The 22,487-nt window shown below is 47.4% G+C and overlaps 1 protein-coding gene across 1 annotated transcript in view; it reads right to left on the reverse strand.

Moving 5' to 3' along the window:
- Positions 1 to 22,487, reverse strand: part of LOC125945868 (integrin beta-5-like) — a 50,363-nt gene that overhangs the window by 16,126 nt on the left and 11,750 nt on the right. Inside the window, exons 3-5 of the mRNA XM_049668220.1 lie at positions 17,206 to 17,355; positions 11,293 to 11,442; positions 879 to 1,028 (exon numbers count right to left, since the gene is read on the reverse strand). Coding sequence (XP_049524177.1) covers positions 879 to 1,028; positions 11,293 to 11,442; positions 17,206 to 17,355 — 450 coding nt within the window. The remainder of the gene's footprint in view (positions 1 to 878; positions 1,029 to 11,292; positions 11,443 to 17,205; positions 17,356 to 22,487) is intronic.

Here is a 22,487-nt window from a genome sequence, read left to right on the forward strand (position 1 = left end):
TAATATGTCCGGTAGAGTTCTTGTTTAAAAGGTTATTAGCGAAAAATTATTACATTGGGGACATGTTCACTTTCAAATCTCGTGGTATAACGACCAGCTTTGAGAATAATTCATCGTGTTTTGTGGAATTGTGTGTCATGCCACGGGACATTTAAAAAATTGTGTCACGATTAAAAAACCGTATTCAGATAACATTGTATGAATGTATATTCACACACTTTCCACGGGCGGACTTTATGGTGGCGTCACTTGATGACAGAACGTGTCCAGCGGGAAATGCGAGAAAGGAGAACGGCTGCATACACGCCTCCTTTATGACGTGCCTCTGCGGTGGCAATGCTGTGCGTCGCTACATTGGTACAATGCTTATCGCATTAACATTTACATTTATCGCGAGAGGGGTTCCTCCACAATTTATCTTTCTACTGTGTTACAGACAATGCTAATCGCACTCTGTTATCGCAGTGGTTTAACGCCTCGTTCACAAGGGCTATGCACGAAAGCTGATGCACAATTGGACATATCTTATTTATCAAACTGCTCTGCCTTTCTTAGCCAGTAAGCGACGACATATAAGCGAGAGTCCTGCATGAACGTTTTTGATTCTTCTCCGTTCCACGATACATTTCATTGCATTTCGTTATTCCAACGGCACTGCGTCTTTGGCGCCACTAGGACATATATTCAACTCTATCATATCTGAATGCAATAGAAATTACTCGCGTTAGCATTACGTACCGCCACTGCGACACATCATGGATGATAGTGAAACCGCAAGGTAAAAAAAACTACAGATAAACGTTCGCGATTTCACCCACTACGCCTAAGCATTCAACGCCACTACCACGATCGTCTTAGGGCTGAAATCTGAGTCTTACCTGATAGGGTTGGAGAACATGCAGTCATCCTCATTTCGGACGCACTGGTCGGCACCAGGCAAGTAGTACATCCCATTGATGCAGTCGCATTTGTTGCCGGGCCAGTGGCACTTTCTAGAGCCGGACGTACATACGCATTCAGCGCAGGGGCTGCGTTCAGAAAATACGAGCAATATAGAGGAATTCTGTAACTGTAATGCATAGGCGCCGACCAAGGGGGGGGGGGGGGGGGCTCTGGGGCTCGTGCCCCCCCCCCCCCCCGGAAATCCGAAGCCTGCCCCCCCCCACCATTTCTCGCCAAAGTGTCATCACCAGAGTTCTGTTGCCCACATCATTTGCGGTTTCTTTAGAGTTGCCTCAACGTTTCACTAAAAATTTTATTGTGGCTGAAAGCTTACTGCATCAGCGCGGACGTGCACGGCTTTATATTCACACTTTCGCTTTATTTCTGCAAATCCTGACCATAGGACGACAAGCGCATTAGAAGCGCCAGCGGCGGCTACCTCATACGCATATTTTCTCACTTCAACGTTCTTTTTTTTGATAGAACACTTGTACCCTTGTCTCGTTTTGTTTCTCTGCAAAATCTGGGAGCTGCCGCTCCCTTGTTGCGGCAATGGATGAATAAGCCCTCGAGGACCTTCCTGGCGCCCAACCATCACGTCGGGTCGCGTCCAGGAAACGTGGAAACGCGTCAAGTGACACGGACAGCGAGGCAACCGAGTTGTAGTCGTACTCGGACAGCGTCGACTCGTCGGACGACGATTTAACGCTTGTCATGAGCCGAACTACAAAAAGAAGACTGCTACGAAGGTCATCATCGGCAAGTGTCTCCACCGTGAAGACAACACCACAGCGCTGGCCGTACACTAGGCTCTTCATGCCCGTGGACCCTGTGTCCAATCTGCGACTCCTAAACATGCAAGTCCTTTCTGCGTTTCTTGAGGGAATTGCACCAAATGAGATCAAAGACGTGAGAATAAACGCACGGAAGAATGTACTCGCAGTAGACGTTCTACACCGTAGTGAGCTGCAAAGCCTGCGGCACGTAACGGAGATCGACAAAGGGAAAGTGCGATTCATGATTCCTACAGGCTGCAATAGCACTGTCGGCGTCATTTATGATGTCGATATTTCTATACCAACGGACGACTTGCCTATATTAATAAAGCCAACTACAGAGGTCACTCTTATCACGCACATCGCAAGACTTGGCAACACACGTTGCCTGAAGCTTGAGTTTGAGGGAGACAGCCTTCCCTCACACGTCAAAGTTGGCCACGTCCGCCATCCAGTCCGGCCCTACGTACCGAAGCCCCTGCAATGCTACAAATGCTGCAAGATGGGACACGTAAAATGTGTCTGTAGGAATAATCTGGTGTGCCCACGGTGCGCTGAATCTCATTCGGAAGAAGCCTGCCGCGCAACTGTGTTAAAATGCCCTAACTGCCATGGTAGCCATGAGGCCTCATCCAAGGATTGCCCACGGGTGAGGAACGAGCGAGTGGTACTCAAACGTATGGTACGCGACCATTCTACACACAGAGAGGCTGCCGCTACTCTCAGGCGGCGACGATGACATCGCCACCGAAGAGCATCACGAAGAGTTGCATCTACCGATAGAGATACACCATCTTCCGGCAAAGCGGCTACCATACCAACGCCGACTTCCACAAAGAAGGACACTGCGACAACGAAGAAAGGGGCAACACTCGCTCCTCCTGAAGAGTGGCCTACACTTCCACGAGCACAACTTGCCTCGAAGTCACATCAAATCGCGCCGCCCTCGATGACTTCACACACCGCTGATGCGACGACAACTGAGGATCGCCAAGTCATAGCGATGTTGAAGTCACTTATGGACGCCATGCGCATTCTACTGAGCAGCATGAAAACCCCGTCGGCGCAGAGCGCACTGCAGGTGCTGGACACCTTGAGTCCGGTACTTGCGGTTCTAGGGTAAAACCACAGCCCGAGAGATGGCGTCGTTTCAAGAGGAGGTCAAGAATGCATCTGTCTTTCAGTGGAACCCAAGAGGGCTTAAGTCCCGCATGGCCGACTTTAGACAGTTTGTCTTTACGCACCAATTCCCCATTATCGTGATATGCGAGCCAAACTTGTCAGCTCCCATCAGACTGTCCGGGTATGAGTGCTTTATGTCCTCTACCCACGGAGAGTGCAGCAAGATTGTTGTGTTTATAATAAACGCCGTGACTTGACTTATGTGCATCACCCAGTGCCTCCTGACGAAGTGAATCAATATGTTTGCTTGACAGTGAAGAAGAAAAAGCTCACGTTTACAATTCTTGGTGCCTACTTATCTCCAACAAGTCGCCTGGATTGTGAGCGCTTACAGGGAATTTTGACATCGACTCCACAGCCGTGGGTGATCACTGGCGACTTTAATGCCCACCATTACCTATGGGGAAGCTCCAAAGTGAACTCTAGAGGCAGAACATTGGTGTCCTTTGCCTCTGAACGCGAACTTTGCCTGTCAAATGATGGAAGCCCCACTTATCTGCGTGGATCAGTGTATAGTAGCTGCTTGGACCTTACCTTCGTTTCACGTTCGTTTTCGAGAAGAGTGCACTGGTTTTCGGATTTAGAAACGCGAGGTAGCGACCACATCCCAACTTATTTGAAGATTGCAGGTCTGACTAGCTCCAGGTCCCCCAGAGCCGTCCAGTGCACCGATTGGCCTAAATACAAAATAATCATGGAAGACTGCTGTCGTGACGGTACCTCCTGCAACCTAGAAGGCGCGATAAAGGATGCCATACACGCATTCGCCTTTGAAGAGTTCTGCCCGCACCAATTTCGACATCGAATTCGAGAAACTTCGAGCAATTCGCCGTCGTGCGGAACGAAGATATAGACGCACGAAGTCCATTCATGACTTGAGATTGGCTAGACGAACACAAAAGAAAATACAGCGTCACATGAACAAGCTGGCTTCCCGACAATGGGTATCCTTTTGCGAGTCCCTGGATCCGCGAAAACCTTTATCGCTTATATGGAAGACTGTTCGTGGCCTTCGCACAACCTTTGGTCAGCGCCACCCGTTTAAATCTCTGGCACTACATCTACAATGTACGGAGATTGACGTCGCTGAATCCTTCTGCAGAAAGATTGCCGGCGAGGCAAATTCCGATGGAACGGGAACGGGGACGCTCGACCACCCACTGTTCTCACGCGATCCCCGCATGGAGTGCCCGTTTTCTATGGAAGAACTAGAAGCTGCGCTGGCTTTGTGCAGGCGTTCTTCAGCGCCAGGACCTGACGACATTGCGTACCGTGCCCTGTGTAACCTAGGAGACCAAGCTCGGAAGGCACTCTTGCTCCTATACAACGACTCCTGGCAGACGGGTACGGTTCCGCAGGAATGGAAGTCAAGTCGCCTCATTCCACTTCTCAAAGCTGGCAAGTCGCCTTTGGACATTTCCTCATACCGTCCGATCGCACTTGCCAGTTGTGTCGGAAAAACAATGGCAAGAAGGATTTTAACACGTCTGGAATGGTACTTAGAGTACTATGAAATCTACCCAGACGCTATGACCGGATTCAGGCGTGGCCGTTCGTCAACAGACAACGTTGTTGACTTGGTAACATTTGCGCAACACCAGAAGGCCTGTAAACGACTACCGGCTGCTCTGTTTCTAGACGTTAAAGGGACTTACGATAATGTCACCCGTGAACCCATCCTCGGCGCGTTACAAGCAGTAGGACTTGGTGGTAAAATATATATGTGGGTGTGCAGCTACTTACAGAGAAGATCATTCTACGTGCACACTGAAAATGGCCCGACATCCGAGCATTACGGTAGCCGAGGAGTGCCTCAAGGCGGAGTGCTTAGCCCGACGCTTTTCAATCTAACCCTCATTGGATTAGTTGACAACCTGCCAAGCACCGTACGACTTTCTATCTATGCGGACGACATCTGCATTTAGGCATCAGGTGTAACACGACTTCAGCTTCGCGCTCGGCTTCAGAAGGCAGCCTCAATGACATCTTGCTACCTTCGTCAACAAGGACTTGAAATTTCATGTGGAAAGTGCGCAATGGTGGCATTCACCAGGTAGCCAATGTCTGCTTACGGAATATCAATTAACAGACAACTTATACCATACAGCAGAAGTCACAGGTTCCTGGGAGTCGTAATTGACAGAGACCTGTCTTGGAATCCGCACGTGAATTACGTGAAAAAGCGGCTGTCTGCTATCTGTCACCTGTTCAGGTTCCTTGCAGGAAAAAGTTGGGGAGTATCCATACACGGTATGTTACAGCTGTACATGGTGTTGTTCGTTGGGTTCCTGCGGTACAGCCTGCCTGCAATATCCAACACCTGCAAGGCTAACCTCCGTACGATTCAAAGCGTTCAAGCCCAAGCCCTTAAGATATGTCTTGGCCTACCACGCAGTGCGTCAACGGCTGAAACCATTGCCATTGCCCAGGATTACCCAATCACGACGCACATTACCGTTGAGACAATGCGTACGCATCTCAGACACTATGCTAGGACCCCTTCCCACCACCTGGCGAGCCTCACTGCTGAAAGGACCTGCTCGACATTTAGCGCTACTGTCAGTGCACATCGTGCATCGTTTACTTCAGGGTACGCACCTGCGGCCAAGCCAGTGCTTCCTCCGTGGTGTTTGAGCCGTCCACAAGTACATATAACGATTCCAGGACTACAGAAGAAGTCAGAAGAAGCTCTAAAACAACTGAGCTTACTCCTCTTGCCTGAAAAGTACAGCAACCACGTGCACATCTATACCGATGGATCGACTACGTCGTCAGTTCTGGTGGTGCGGTGGTTATACCAACGCGAGGAATGACACTGCGGTTCAAGACATCGCATGTCACGACCTCAACGGCGGCAGAACTAACGGCTCTACGTCGTGCACTAGAATTCATTGATTCTGAAGGACCTACAAAATGGGCTGTGTTTTCAGACTCAAAACCGGCATTACAGTGCATGCAGTCAGTTCTCCGACGCGGCTGTCATGAACAGTTGACATACGAAACCGTGAAACTTCACCATCACGTCCAACAAAAAGGCCACGAGGTTGTATTTCAATGGGTACCTGGTCATTGTGGAATCAGTGGCAATGATTCCGCAGACAACGCTGCTCGCACATCACACCAAGAGGAGCTCAGTGTTTCGAGGACAGACGCCGCAAGGCAGCTTCGACACCTGGCACGCAGTCTCTCACTGACCGAGTGGAACTCGCCAAACTTAGACTTACACGACTGCATCAATTAAACCCCTCACGGCAACTCCGACCTCCATTCGGACTTCCTCGATGTGAAGCTTCGCTTCTCTGTCGCCTTTGGTTAGGAGTTGCCTTCACAAATGCATACTTTACATTAATCGGAGTGACCGACAGTGCAGCATGCGAGGTCTGCGGCACCAACGAAACTATTGACCACCTGCTGTGCCACTGTCCACGATATGCCCAAGAAAGACAAGAACTTGCTAACGCGCTAAAAAAACTGGACAATCGGACGCTTTCCGTGCAGGTGCTGCTGGAACACCGCCCCCATCGCTCGTCGGCCCATAAAGCGGTGAAGGCACTTTTGTGCTTCATGAGGACGACGGGCTAGTGTGAACGTCTGTGACTATATATATTAGTGCACTAACATACGCGTCAGCGAACTAACCGCTCATTTCCCTTCTTTCCTTCCCTCCTCTCTCTCCATGTCATCTTTCTGTTCCCTCTTCCCATTTACCCGGTGTAGGGTAGCCAACCGGACGTTATTCTGGTTAACCTCCCTGCCTTCTGCCTTTCTGGTTAACCTCCCTGCCTTCTGCCTTTAATTTCCACTGTGAACACTATACACACACATACAATATATTTAAATATATACACAGGAATAAGTTTGTTACATTTTTTAAAGAGAAGGATTTAGCCAAGTAACAATTATTTCTAATTGTAAGGATAGGTTATGCCTGGAGAATGAATACGTTGCTCTATGTTCACCTCCAATTACCCCTGCCTTGCGCTAGCGTATTCCTACTTGCGCCTGCAAGTTGGAATACGCTTGGAATACAGGGATAATTTGAGATCGCAGGGAGAGGCCTTCGTCCTGCAGTGGACATAAAATATAGGCTGATGATGATGATGATGATGATGTTCACTTCTCACCCGCCGCGCTGGCTCAGTCAGCTAAGGCGTTGCGCTGCTGAACACGAGATCGCGGGATTGAATCCCGGCCGCGGCAGCCGTATTTCGATGGAGACAAAATGCAAAAACGCCCGTGTGCTTGCGTTTTACTGCACGTTAAACAACCCCAGGTGATCAAAATTATCCGGAGCCCTCCACTACGGCGTGTCTCATAATGAGAACTGGTTTTGGCACGTAAAACCCCCAAAGAAGAAGAATGTTCACCTCTCTTCAAATTGTTTTGAGTGCTTTTTTTACCCTGAAAAAGAAAAACCTGCAGTCTTCAGTGGCCCCTTCAGCAGAGTCTTTTATCAGTGGCGTGTGAAATGCACATGAATGTTGTGTGTCTGAGTATTGCTACTGTTTCCAGTAGGCAATGCTAATGACTCACGAAAAAAAAACCCAACCAAAACTGTTCTAATAATTTACAACATTTATTAGGGATGGAAACATCCCCACATGCCTGCAGCGGTCATAAATAAAAATAATTTACTCAGTAACCGAAGTGAGGCTAAGCCGGATTCACTCGCATTTAGAATCAATAGCCGCTATGCGCAGCAGCGCTTATACTCGCACTAAACGTAAAAAGAAGAAAAAAAGAAAGAGGCGCAGTGTCGCCCGAACGGCGAAGCATCGATTGCAATAGAAAATTAGTAACAGCTATATGAAGTAAGGATAGTACTTTTATCGGCCGTATAAACTTGCAAACATTTGCTTACTAACTGAATTATCAAGCATGTTGTCAGCGCGCCCAAGCAAACATGAACACAGCACACTCGATGACATCTGACACTAACCGTCAAATTGCTGGCGTATGAAACTGCGGCACCAGCAGCAGCAAGCAGTGATCTTCGTACTGTCTATCGCTTCAACGAAACTGAGCGGCAAAAACACAGCGCGTACAAAGGTATTAGCCGTCTGCGGATCGCTTTCAAGATACCGCGCGCAGATTACCGCCAAAATAAAGCGCGCGACCCGCGTATGTAGTACTCCCCAGGCGCACGGACAGCCGCAGTCACCACAAACTAGCAGATACGCGCCGCGCTTGTCCCCCCTCCCCCCCCTCCCCCCCCCCTCCTCCTCCCCCCTTTTTGGAAGCGCACGCTTTATCGATAAAGTGACCGCGCGTTCAAGACTTGTACTCTGCGCATGCGCCGCTACCTTCTCCTCTGAGCCTTGCAAGAACCCTAAGCTTAGCGCGCTGCCGCTGCGCCGTCTATAGTGATGTCTTGTGAGCATTAGCAGGAGGCACCTTCATGTCTGAGCAGGTGGAGAATCCGAGATAGGAGAACCAAGCGAAGCGCCATTGTGTCCGTTGTGGTTTTCATGCGCACAACTTTGGAAATGTAGAGGACTTTAAAAAGCTCGCTGGTTTTTCAACGAGGTAGTACCATCGTGTCCAGGCCCTTTGGTTGCGCCTCACTCGTCTCACTTGTGAAATTAAGCGAGTGCCTGCCCATGCAGACAAGTTGACAACTGACGTCTGCGACCTGATCGGTCCGAACAGGTGAGTGAAGTCTTCCATTATTAACGCATACCCTTCGAATACTCGACGTCTTTAGTAGAGGTTCACTGTCGCAGTAAGCGTCGACAGCACGAAAGCAATGTGAAGTGCATCGTCATGATATTTTGACTTGCGTTAACTATAATACTATACGCGCGCGATCGTACATGGTTCTTTATGGCAGCCTTGCGCATCTGGCGGTGTCAAAGTCGGCTACCACGTCAGCAGGAGGCTGATGGACCTCTTATATTATGATAAAAAAAAAATCGGGCCCCTCGGTACCCTTTCTTCTGGTTCATTACATAACGAGGGCTCGAATCCGGCAACATTGATGCCTTCAGCTTGCAATTGTGAGTTTATTGACCAGTTGCCTTCAGCCAACTGGTCACTCGTGACGCCTGCGGCAGAAAGGATGTTGCACATCCGCAGCCAAGGTTTGTGAGGGGTGGCGCTGCCTAACACTCCCAGGGTTAGTTCTACTGGTAAAACATAAATACCCCAGAAAGTGGATGGGAAAACGGCGCCGCGGTAGCTCAATGGTGAGAGCATCGTACGCGTAATGCGAAGACGTGGGATCGTTTTCCACCTGCGGACAGTTGTTTTTCCATCCATTTTCATTTACATTAATTTATAATTTTCTTCAATTCACTTAGTAAGTACAAATAATTTCTCCTATGTTGTCCTTGGTGTGTTTGTTTGTTGGCTTCCTATGATACAAGTACCTTGGAGTTATTCATAATAGTTATCTAAACTGGCGGCCACATATGAAATATATTGCGACAAAAGGAGCTCGGGCAGTGGTCATATTGCGCAAGTTGAGCAATCGAAGGTCAGATATGGGAAGAAGATCACTTTTAATGGTATACAAAGTGTACGTTCGTACGGTATTACAATATGGTTGTGTTTTATTCTCAGGTCTTTTATTCTCACCCATTTTATGCCAATTTCATCTTGTGACCGTTCAGACTTTGTTAAGACTATGTGAATCACCATTACGCCATCCTCAAATGATTTTCATCTCTGATCGAGAATGATTTTTTTCCCGCTCGTTGGCCCAGGTTTTATAGCTTGCCCACAGATTTTTTTTTGTGCAAGCATTACTTCAGCCACAAAATGTGCAAATTCACTATGTGCTTCCTAATAAGTAGTATGCATTCAAGTTCCCCAGAAATTAGGCTTGAAACCATCTTCCCAAACCGCGCGAAACTACTACCTTACGGCATCTTAAACGGTATGGTACAAGACCATCTAAGCACTCTAGCAACTAACATTATAATTGCGACAGATGCATCACAGTGCGATGAAACGACTGGCATGGAAATATATTGTCCTGTATTCGACTGGTCTTTTTCTTTAAGGTTGCCTGATTTTGTGCCTATTTTCTAGCTAGGGTTATTGCAGTGTTTCTAGCTTTACGTAAATTAGACCAAACGACTACAACAGCTGCTATTCTTACTGACCCAATATCTGTATGCCCTTCCCTTACCTGTACGAGTGATTCGCCCATGCTAAAACTCTTTCACTTGCTAGTTCCTGCCATTCTGCAATGCGTTCATTTGATTTTCGTACCTGGTCGTAAAGGTTTTTTTTTAATGAAACTGCCGATTCACTGGCAAAGACATCACTTTTCGGTCCAGTTCTTCCTGTTCTACCAGTGACAGCGCACATCACGGCGGATAGAATTCGGATGCGATCAAATATGAAAGCCTTAATAAACGATGTTCTGACTGCTTCTCCAGGGTATAAGCACCTTGCATTTATTTCCCTGGACGTGTGAATGCTGTAACACAAAGATGCTTGAGGTCTCTCTCACAAAAATACGTTCTCACATTCCCTCCTTCAATTTCTACTTCCACAGGCCGGATTTGGCTCGCTCCACTCTGTTCATTTTGTAATAAGGAAGATAGATTACCTCACTTCCTTTTATCTTGTCGCCGCTTTGCTGTGGCAAGAAAAATAATATTGGATATACCTTTTCGATGACTGGGCCTGGACTTTAAAGAACCTGTTACTCTTTGGTTTCCGGCGTCGACTTTTTGATTGAGCCATAGGGACGCTTGCTCCACTGTCCAAATTTTCTAACAAAATCCAACTTAATGCACTACTTAATTCTATCTTTTCCTTTTCGTCTGCCGTCCCATTTAGAAACAGGCGGCAAGCGAGCCACTCGAGCCAGTGGGGCCCATGGAGTAGGGCCCCCAAAGATAATGTCTTCATTTATTTATATTCAATAAAGTTTGTACTCACTCATTCACCACTTTTTGAGTATTTTAAATTAAATAGTATTCATTCGGTCTGACTTCACTGACTTTCTATTAGCAGATAATTCTACGTTAGACAGCGCTACGTCCATTGATATTTGAAAATTTTTGCTTTATTTGAAATTGCAATATTCCCTCAATTTCTTGGCCAATACCCAGAATGGGGTATTGGCCAAGAACGTGATACATATGTGACAGAAACGAACAGCATCGGGTGGCTGTACTGCCGGGCCGAAGGTCGAATTCCGGCCCCGGGCGCGTTTTTCCATTCTATTGTGTGCGGTGGAATCTACTCCACGATAACCCGACCAGTCGCCGATAGACCGCCCGAGAGAACGACCGACCGACCGACCGACCCACCGACCAAAGCCAACCAATGGGACAGTAGGCCAATGAAGCTTCACCTTAGAAGATAACTTTGCCTCACACGCCGAAAAATTCACGGTTGCTACCAAGCTTGTCATAGACCTAAATGCGAGTCATACCTCGTGGGGACGTCGGTAAGACACTCGTATTCAGTTTCGACGCATTCGTCGGAGCCAGGCATGTAGTATTTCCCATTGATGCATTCGCACTTGTTCCCGGGGCCATAGCACTTCCTCTCGCCTGGCGGACAGCTGCATTTAGCGCAAGTTCTGTGGGAAGAAAATGCGGGAATGGTTGAAGAAACGGGGAGCAGATTATTTCAGGTAAAATAAAATTTGCACTATGTGAGATTTTCAACCAGATTACTGCATATTTGTCGATACCGTGCTGTTGTGGCAAATGTACTGACTTCAAAACCAAGCGTTGGACCAACTTGAGTCACTGGGTGTGTTCCACTCTGTATGTGGGGCTTTTCAACGAATCTCTTTGATGCCAACGAGGTTATGCGACACTGAGTATTTGTTGCTCTCAATGAGAGAGAGAAAAAAAAACTGATATCGACCGTGCTGGGGCAAATCGAACATATGAAATATAGAATCGGGCAAACTTGTCCAAATGCATATTTACACAGTCCCTACGGGCGGATTTCTAGGCAGCGCCACCTAGATGACGCGGCGTGTTCGGTGGGCAGCCCAAGAGAGGAACTAGACCGCACACCATACCTCATCCACGACGCGTTTCGGCGGTGGCAATACTGTGTGTCGCGACATTATTTATTGCTAATCGCATTAAGGGCGACATTATTGGTTACATGAGTTCTGCCTTAATATTTTCATCATTGGCATAGTCATCACGATAAGCATCAGGGGGTGCTAGATTATCGGAAAAGACATCAAAATAGGATATATCTAGGAAAGTACATATTTCGTGTTCATTATTTTTTTGTAGCAAAGAAACAAAGCCCGCGAAATAGGATAAACACACTGCCACTATGCGGCTGTGTGCATGGCAGAACAGTGCCATCAAACCAATTTTGCTCGGAAGGTGCCATTCAATCTATCAATCAATCAGTCATCTGTTACAGGGTCAAGCGGTGTCAATCACAGCAAGCGTGTTCTTTCAACGACGCGCGATAACATCCCATCGACGATTGCGGTGTCAAGGAAACGAGCTGTCCTGGGCGGCGCGCCTCAGGAGAACACCTTTGTTTCCCTCACAGATTGTTCGACAGCGCCGCTATCCCGTGGTCGCGAGCGCATTGTCAATTGATATATTTTTTTAAAACTCGCGTGCTTTCGCTGTTCGGCAGAAAAAAATAATGAGAAATCTCACTCGAAAAATCTAACTTTGACCTCTCTTGGGATTATCTATGACGAATAGAAGTATAGACTATTGGAACAACAATTTAAATGGTACTTAAGTGCTTTTAGGTAACTAATGGCGCAGGAAAGAAGATACTGTCAGTTTCTCAACGCGGCTCCAAACAATTTGCACTTGATCTTATACTGTAGGATAATAGTTTTTTTCTTCAAATATTATTGAACGATAGTTGGGACAACCTGCATATATTCACCACGGCGGTGCGACCTTCACCGACGACCCTTGATCTCCGAGAGAATCCGTAGTGAAAACGAGGAGGGTTAGCAAGTCTTGCCACTCGTTTTTAGGCCTGTTTCTACATCTCTCTCATTTTTCTATTGTGCTGTATACAATAGTCGTGGCGCTCTGTTTAAGCATAGATTTAGCACCTCGATCGCGAAGATTATGTACATAGGTAGCTCTCTATTGAATTGATCCCAATAAATATACTGTTATGTTTTATTTCGCCCGGTCTGTCACGTGATCAGTGACGCTCCAAGAATAATTTTGAACAGAGTGCCTGCATTGGAAGCTAACACCACTTATCCTTATGGACTATGTGTGTCTCTAAGTTGTGGCCTTGTTCGTAGGCCGATATCGCAGGTTGTGCAGCCTAAAAAGCATGGGTAGATTCCGCAGGCAGTGCAGTGTGAATTCCGACGCTCCTTCTTCTCCGCTCACACCAGGGGTCACGTGATAGAATCTTGTGGGCAGTGACTCCGCCTTCAGTAGGTCGAGGAGCGCGAGATAGCGCTCGCGTCATCAAAATTTTAGTACATCGGGTGGATGGTATAGAAGGACACCAGTGGTCGCTAATCGGCTTTGCATCGACTCGCCTCGCCCGATGGAATTTCTGACCGAAGCGGACTCTGAAGAGCGGAAGAAGACCTCTGCAGAATGTGCCAGATGACAGATATGCATTCGATCACATAAGTTGGAAGATATTTCAACAACTCTATTACGACCATCTAACGTTGTAGGTTGAGCGGTACTCTTACATTCAATGAGTGAATCAATCAATCAACCAATCAAACAAACAATCAATCATTTATTCCAACATTATAGGAGACGTACAGTCAGTCACGACAGTGATGGTGCGGCTGGAGAGCAAGCGTCTATTAAAGCTTGACAAAGTATTTCACCCGTTTCACAAAGCAACAGCAGCTATGCTTGAAAAAAAGAAGACAGCAATATTATATAATTTGAAACTTCGTAGTAAATTAGTGGGTGTATTTTACACGCAGGTGTAATATAAACGCATGTTATAATATATAGTCCAAAACATGTAGCGGATCACTTGGTGAGCGTAATTTGTGCGTGCGTAAGGGCTTTTTCAAATCTGTATACCGCCAGTACTGTAAGATTGGGCATGTTTTAAATATGCTAAATCTCTCAGGAAGGAATATTTTTCCGATCAGTGCGTTATCGTTTCAATACAAGCGGGCTGCATATGTCACAGATTTGTTGTAAGTTCTTCGTACGAAGCGAAATGCGGCTCCAGAGCAACAGTCCGCTAAAATTCCGCACGAAGTTTGTATGTTCTCGACCGTCATCAGCGTACTTGTAAGTTCACTGCAGGGCGAAGGCCTCTGCCAGCGATCTATAACTACCCCTAACCTGTGCTAGCTTATTTCAAGTTATGCCAGCAAATTTCCTGATTTTTATTATCCCACCTAATTTTCCGCCGTCCCCCGACTGCGCTTCCTTTACCCCAGCATCCACACTGTAGTTCTAATTAACACCGAATATCTGCCCTTTAAATTACGCGGCATGCCCAGCTCCTATTTTTCCTCTTAATTTCAAATAACACTACACGCGTTTGCTGTCTGATTCACAGTGCTCTCTTCCTCTCTCTTTTGAGTTAGGCATAACATTTCTCGTTCCATCGCTTGTTTGACTGGTTCTTAACTTATTCTCACACTTCATTGTTAACCTCAAAATTTCAGCCCCATATAATAGTACTGAAAAGAATGGAATGATTGTACGCTTTTCTTTTCAACGACAGCGGTGAGCTCCCGGTCACGATTTAATAATGGCGGCCGTATGCACTCCGATCCATTTTCATTCTAATGTAAATTTCCGTCGCATGATCAGGGTTCCCTATGAGTAATTGACCAATATAAGCTTACTTCTTTACATACTCTAGGGCCTGACTGCCGATCATGGATTTTTGTTTGTTTGACAGGTTATTCAACATTACCTATGTTAACCTACTCTCACACTTTCTCGATTAAGGTCCTCAATCAATTGTTGGAATGTGTCTCCAGCGTTTCTGAACAGGGAAATATCATCGGCAAGCTGAAGGTTGTTGACATATTCGCCGTTGATCATCGCCCTCGAGCCTCCGAAGTCTAATAGCTTGAATACTTCTAAGGATTCAATTGGTATAACTGGAGAGATTGTGTCTCGTGGCCTGACCATTTCCTCTATAAGTATTTGCACACCATTTCTAGCGGTTAATTAAAACATGTGAAGCCACAGCTATCACTGAGTCAGAGTAGAAGCCTCAGAAGTTGCGGATACTTGTGCTGTCTGACGGCAAATATGGAAGTTACACATCAATGAAATAACTATTCAGTTGTCAGGCGTATGCCGCAAGCATCCCGACCTTTATGTGAAGTTCGTTCAGTCCTTCAATACGATCTCTACGATAAGCCCTTACAGCGCTAATTACATAGAAATGTTGTAGCTTTGTCCAAACGCACTGAATTAAGTGATCGAACTGTGCGCCGCCGGGAGAGCGCACAAGGCAACATAATTCGAGCGACGTCAATGGTTATCTTGCTAATACGACGCGCTTTAGTGACCGCGCTTAGCGTCGGGCAGGCTGCACATTGTTCATTTCATGATACCGGGCCTCTGTGACCGGCTTTAGCGCGCCGTCATGTTGGCTTGACTACTGCGCAGCAGGCGTGGAGCACCGTAAGACTGTTGCGGCTAGACGAAAATTCTTGCGCGGGATTCACAAACGCTATGAAGGGTTTCTTAGGTCACAGTAATTGAGAGGAGCGAATTATGGAAATAACATCGCAGAAAGGTACTAAAATACGTGAGTGAAGTCGTTCCGCCCAAGATTGATGTTAGTCTCGGGGTTTAGAATAGGCATCTCCAGCCAATCATACGAAGGCGGTGGCTGTCGCACATTTTTTCCCGTTTGCTTTTACCGTTGGCTGTTGCCTGTACTGGACTTGTGCGTGCAAAACAAAAACGTAATGGTGTCCTCATGAGTGTTATGCTGGGCTGGTTTTCTCCAAAAACGAAGCGTCTGCAGTTATACGTCTCACTGTGGTTATAAACATAAGCGTGTTAGTGCGTGCGTGCGTGCGTGCGTACGTACGTACGTGCGTGCGAGTTTGGACGCATGCGACAATTATTCGCTTCGCTCCTGAGATGCATTTTATTTCACATCAGCACAATGGTGGTACGTCATTTTATACGCCATTTCTTTTCTTTTATTTCATCGTATTGACGTCCCGCGTCATATCATCGAGAGGATTGCCATCCTTCAAACACATACGTTCCCAACGTAGGCCACATAATAAGCAACACCGTGGGCACAGACACTACGTGACTTCAACTTTGTGCTGAATTAACGATATTGTCTACATTAGAGAAAGCTGACGCTAACAGCACTGGAGACGACTGTACATTGTGCAGCGACAAGTTTTGATAACTATAGAAACTATATTAGGCGTTTTTTCATTGTTTCATCTTGCACGGAGAATTATAGCCTCAAAGCGTGGAAAAACATAATCATCCGCAGCCCAATGAGCATGAAAAAGCTAAAACTAGAAAAAGATGCCTTATAATTGGGCTCCGAACTCATCAATGACAAACTTGACGGTTGTTAGGTACGGACACTGACTGAACTTATGTTTGCTAACACCCAAAAGAATGTCATGACGAGTACGAAAATTGAGGCTACTGCGCGCATACACAAGCACAGCCTATATCAGACATTAGGCAGAAGTTCGCCGCACAGCATTAATGTTACTGCCTTCCATAGCAGCGTACGCTCACTACAATTATGCACTCAAACAGCTCGATGCACTTTGAGATGAGAAATCACAGTGCGCCACAAAGATATACGCACGCGCACTCCTGGGCTATCAGTTGTGGCCTGTGTCCAATCAGCCGCAACAGCGCGTTCCAACGCTTACCAGCGTCAGCTCGAGCGGCGCAGATAGACATAATGACGTTCGTAAGAATGCCATACCGATATCGTAGAAATTTCTTTAAGTGGTCATCTGCAACGGCTGTTTGGGTTTTGTGAATCGACTTACGCTCACTATTGGCGGAAGTACTGAAGTTCGCACCTGTGCTACCCTTGCATACATGAATTTTTTAGACTACAGCGCTCGTCTTGGTAGCGGCGGGCATCGCAAGCTTGCTGATCTTACGAACACTTTTAGCTTTGTGAATACGCTTTTCTCTTCAGATTTTTCTTACGTCAAAATTTGTTCGTAAGTTCGCTCAGTCAATTCAGCACTTGGTTCACGAGAGCCCGACCAGTCGCCGACAGACAAACCGACCGACCAACCGACCGACCAACCAAAGCCAAAAAATGGGACAGTAGGCGAATAAACCTTCACCTTAGAAGATAATTTTGCCACGCAGGCCCAAAAATTCACGGTCGCTGTCAAGCTGGTCACAGACCTAAATGCGAGTCATACCTCGTGAGGACGTTGTCAAGACACTCGTACTCAGTTTCGGCGCATTCGTTGGAGCCAGGCATGTAGTATTTCCCGTCGATGCATTCGCACCTGTTGCCGTAGTAATTGCACTTCCTCTCGCCGTAAGGACAGCTGCAGTTAGCACAAGTTCTGTGGGAAGAAAATGAGGGAATGGTGGAATAAACGGAGAGCAGAATATTTCACTTAAAATATAATTCGCCTTATGTGAGATTTTCAACCACTTTACTGTATCTTTGACCATATCGCTGTTTGTTGTTATGTTTGTCGACATGTGGCCGTTTTTACACCAGATTGCGTCCCTGGCTAGTCCATGGCCTGTTCGGGAGTGCACCGTGCTGTTGTGGCAAACGAACTGCCTTCAAAACCAAGCGTTGGACCAACTTGAGTCACTGGGTGTGTGCTACTCTGTATGTGGCGCTTTTCAACGAGCCTGTTTGATGCCAACGTGGTTAACAGGTTATGCGACACTGAGTACTTGTTGCTCTTCTATGGAGAAAAAAAAAACTGATATCGACCGTGCTGGGGCAAATCAAACCTACGAAATATAGATTCAGGCAAACTTGTCCGAATGCATACTTACACAGTCCCTACGCGCGCATTTCAAGGCAGCACCGCTAGATGACGCGGCGTGTTCGGTGGGCAGCCCGAGAGAGGAACTAGACTGCACACCATATCTCATCCACGACGCGTTTCGCTGGTGGCAATACTATAGAGGCTAGAAGGGTTCTGCTAGTGTCGGGAGCGGGCGCCCTTTCCCAAAGCGCAGGAGAAATCAGTTTGGATGTTTGGCGACGTAGTTCGAAGAGGGCGCTGCGCTCCGGTGGCGGGTTACTTGCATGGAGCCGAAGGAACACAGACCTATGCGCAGACACAAGTCGTCGACAGTTTTGCGTAGCACGTGTGGCGACGGTGTTTACCGTGTTCCCGCCTTTCTTTACGTTGACACCGTAGTGCGGTGACCTGTTGCGCTGCAACGTGCTGAACTTCTGTAACGATGCCTTCAAAAAAAAGAAAAAAAAACAGAGAGAGGACGTGTTTTGTTCCCCTTTGTATGGGCGGTTACAAGTTATCTACAGAAAAGGTTTCATTGTTCCGCGCTCCATCCGACCCTGTGCGCTTGCAGGAATGGGCTAGGTGTATCAAGAGAGATGACAAAGTGCGTGAAACCTGGGTTGTGTGCTCTCGGCACTTCGACGAGCGATTCGTTCAAAGAACGTTCAAGCACGTAATTAATGGCCAGACTGTCGAGCTCGACCGCGAACGTCCGACGCTTACTGAAGACGCCATTCCAACAGTTTTTTCCGGACCCACCATGTTAATTCACGAAGCAACTGCCGAAAAAGAGAGCAGAAAAACCTGGACAACAGCGATACCCCGCCAGCAAGCGCAGAGCTCCGAATAACGACCCAGCTGAAGTCGTCGAAACACTGGCCTGCACTGTTCTTTACAAAAGCAAAGAACATGGAACGAAACACACATAAAGAAAAGCAGAAGCTCTTGAAAATGAGGCGATGCCAGTAGAACGACACTGTCTAGCGAAAATGCCCTTTTGCTTTTGTACATACATTCCTTCGTGGTGCAAAAAAAAAAAAATTCTAACGTATTCATTTTGAAAGCGCTCAGCATACAGTGTTTTTGTAGACCATAGTGTGCAATTTTGTAAAGCTGCAATAAATGCAATAAAGTATGTGCACGAGACGAACAGATTGCATTCAATTGCCTCTCCTCGAAATTGTGGGCTGCTCGGTGCTGCTTCTCCCGTAAGACTCCGTTTTATTGCAGCTGCTTGTGTATCTTTCATCACTCTGGTTAAAACAGCAGCGCAGCAGAGACGAATACAAGATACACATCACAAGCGCACCGTCTTGTTTCTGTATCTCTTAATCTCAGTTGCACGGGCGTATGAACGAGGTATGGGCCCACGCGCCCAAACCAGAGATTTATTTCATTATTCGTCGCGGTAAGCGTGCTCGCTAATTTTGGAAGGTTGTCGAGACCTCTCATTATTGCATGCCTGTCAGTGACGTGCAGTACGTGCGACATCGGTGCTCGACCGACAATCAGGCATCTATTGTGGGACTGTCCCGGTCTCGCGGCAGTAAGAGACAAGTTCTGAACGAGCGTTCCCTTGCGAAGAGTAGCGACCTGCGGAAAGCACCGGTCACTTGCGAGCGCCCGCTGCAGAGAGCGCCGGAGCTCACAAGCGCAACCCGCCAGCGAGCGCCGGCGCCATCTGTCGGAGCATAGCAAAGTATTTCACCTCGGCTCGCGCCTTCACGACACTAGGAGAACCCTTCTAGCCTCTATAGCAATACTGTGTGTCGCGACATTATTTTATTGCTAATCGCATTAAGGGCGACATCATGGTTACGTGAGTTCTGCCGGAATATTTTTATCGTTGGCATACTCATCAAGATAAGAAGCAGGGGGTGCTAGATTATCGGAAGAGACATCGAAAAAGGACATATCTAGGAAATCACACATTTCGTGTTTAATATTTTTTTCAGGAAAGAAACAAAGCCCGCGATAAAGGATAAACACAATGGTACTATACGGCTGTGTCCCATGGCAAAACAGTGCAATCAAACCAATTTTGCTCGGAAGGTGTGATTCAATCAATCAATTAATAAATCAAACTTATGTTACAGGCTTAAGCGGTGGCAATCACAGCAAGCGTGTTCTTTCAACGACGCGTCATAACGTCCCGTCGACGATTGCGGTGTCAAAAAAACGAGCGGTATTGCGCGGCGCGCCTCAGGAGAACACCTTTGTTTCCCACACAGATTGTTTGACAGTGCCTCTATCCCGTGGTCGCGAGGGCATTGTCAATTGATATTTTTTATTGCGATAGCAATTATATGGACACTCAAAAGCAGATTTCTGCCGACGGCGTCGCCGTCGCCGTAGCCGTCGCCGTCGCCGTGAGGTTCCGTATGACGTCAATGGAGATGAAATCGTCGCCGCGGGCCGAACGCTGTATGTGCGAGTGAAAGGGCGCGAGGGACGCGTGCTTTCACGGGGAGTGAACGCACGGCGGAGAACAAACGCGCGTTCTGCACTGTTCTGCGCGTTAAGGGCTGCAGAAGTAGGCGTCTCTTTCCTCCTCTACAATCACCATATATGTAGAGCAAACGTGCCTTCTTCCGACGCGCGACAGGCCGTGCGGGAAGGGGGGGAGAGGGAAGGGAGGCGACGTTTAGCTGCGGCACCCAGTGCTTATTTATATCAGAGGCTCCGGCAATAGTCACCAACGCCGCACGCATTTTGAGCGAACGCGGGCAAAACGCCGACGGCGTCGACAACAGTTCTGCGTGTTGCCGGTGCTGCTGCATGTCCAAGTTTATACAGCTGATAAAGCTGCTATCATCACTCCGTACAGCTCTCTTCAAATTTGCTATCGCAATTGATGCTTCGCCTTTCAGGTGAAACTGCGACAACTTTTTTAAAACTCGTGCGCTCTCTCTCTTGGGCAGAAAAAAATAATGAGAAATCTCACTTGAAAAATCTAACTTTGACCTCTCTTGGGATTATCTATAACGAATAGAAATATAGACTATTAGAACAACAATTTCAATGGTACTTAAGTGCTTTTAGGTAACTAATGGCGCCAGGAAAGAAGATACTGTCAGTTTCTCAACGCGGCTCCAAACAATTTGCACTTGATCTTATACTGTAGGATAATTGTTTTTTTCTAATATTATTGAACGACAGTTCGGACAACCTGTATATATTCACCACGGCGGGCGACCTTCACCGACGACCCTTGATCTCCGAGAGAATCCGTAGTGAAAACGAGGATGGTTAGCAAGTCTTGTCACTCGTTTTATTGCGATAGCAAATATATGGACACTCAAAGAGGATTTCTGCTGTCGGCGTCGCCGTTGCCATCGCCGTGAGGTTCCGTATGACGTCAACGGCGATGAAATCGTGGCCGCGCGCCGGACGTTGTATGTGCGAGTGAAAGGGCGCGAGGGACGCGCGTTTTCACGGGGAGCGAACGCACGGCGGAGAACAAACGCGCGTTCTGCGCCGGGCTCCCTGAAGGGCTGCAGAATTGGGTGTATCTTTATTCCTTTACAATCAGCATATATATATGGAGCAAACGCGACTTCTTCCGTCGCGCGAAAGGCCGTGGGGGGATGGGAAGGAGGGAGGGGAGGCGACGTTTAGCTGCGGCACCAAATACGTATGTATATAAAAATGTTGCGAGGCGAACTTTCCTGCGTTCGAAGTCTAATTTCCTAAGTGCGCACAAGAGCCATCACCCGCCAAAATGCGATTGCTGAGCTGTCGTTACGATATCCATCTGCGATCGCTGCTAGCTCAGCAGCAGAGGCAATCGGTAAGCACATTGGAGTGAACAACACAATCAAATTCTGCGTACATGCGCACGGAGGCACCTTCACTCGGAAAGCAGTGACAAGCGATGAATTGTGTCGCTGGGCATGCACGCTCTTCTTCACAATGCATCGCGGAGACTTTGCGCACGCAGATAAACTACTGCGTTTTCCCTGTGTTGCGTCACTACGTACCCTAGAATAACACACATCCATTTTTCAGCGACAGCAGTTGCTCCCGTCTCTATGGCTAGAGTGTCGTTTCAGTTGGTCAAGCGGCGGCCTTAATAGCCGCCTCACTGAAAGAACCTGCGGTGAACAGCCATGCCACAGCGCTGCGTTGCCATTCCCCTAATAGACAGGGAATGGACAGGTCATTGTCATGACTGTCTTTATGCGTCATTATTGCATCGACTTTATCAAGAATAGCACTGTAGCGCCCCTGGCGACTTGTCACCGTATGAACTCTCTCGTGTTTGCGACCCTTTTGGGTGTATCCGCGTGTAAGCTTTCGCCTCACTGTCGCCACTCGCGGCAAAAAAGTGCAAAATTTAATAATTCACTCGATGTCCGTTTGTTATCACAAATTTATAGTATTCAAAACGAAAAACCGATACTTTAAGAAATAAAATATTACTTATTTTATTTGTTGTATTTCAAAGTATTCGATTGAAGGAAAATGTAGGTGCAAGAATGTACCGCAAGTGCCCCGTTCGCATTCGACGGAGTATAGGAAGATAGTGCTCGAAAGAGGAGGCACGCCCTTGACGCGCCCGAGAAAGGCGTGGCAAGCGGCTAACGGCAAGTGTGCAGATAGACAGCGGAACAGTGACGGTATTGCTAAATTGCGATAATACGTTGATAACAATACGCGGCGCTGGCGCGTTTTGTGGCGCAGTCCTCTGTGCCTGAAGCGCACCGCGT

This window comes from Dermacentor silvarum, chromosome 5 (assembly GCF_013339745.2).
Source record: "Dermacentor silvarum isolate Dsil-2018 chromosome 5, BIME_Dsil_1.4, whole genome shotgun sequence".
Taxonomy (NCBI): Eukaryota; Metazoa; Arthropoda; class Arachnida; order Ixodida; family Ixodidae; genus Dermacentor; species Dermacentor silvarum.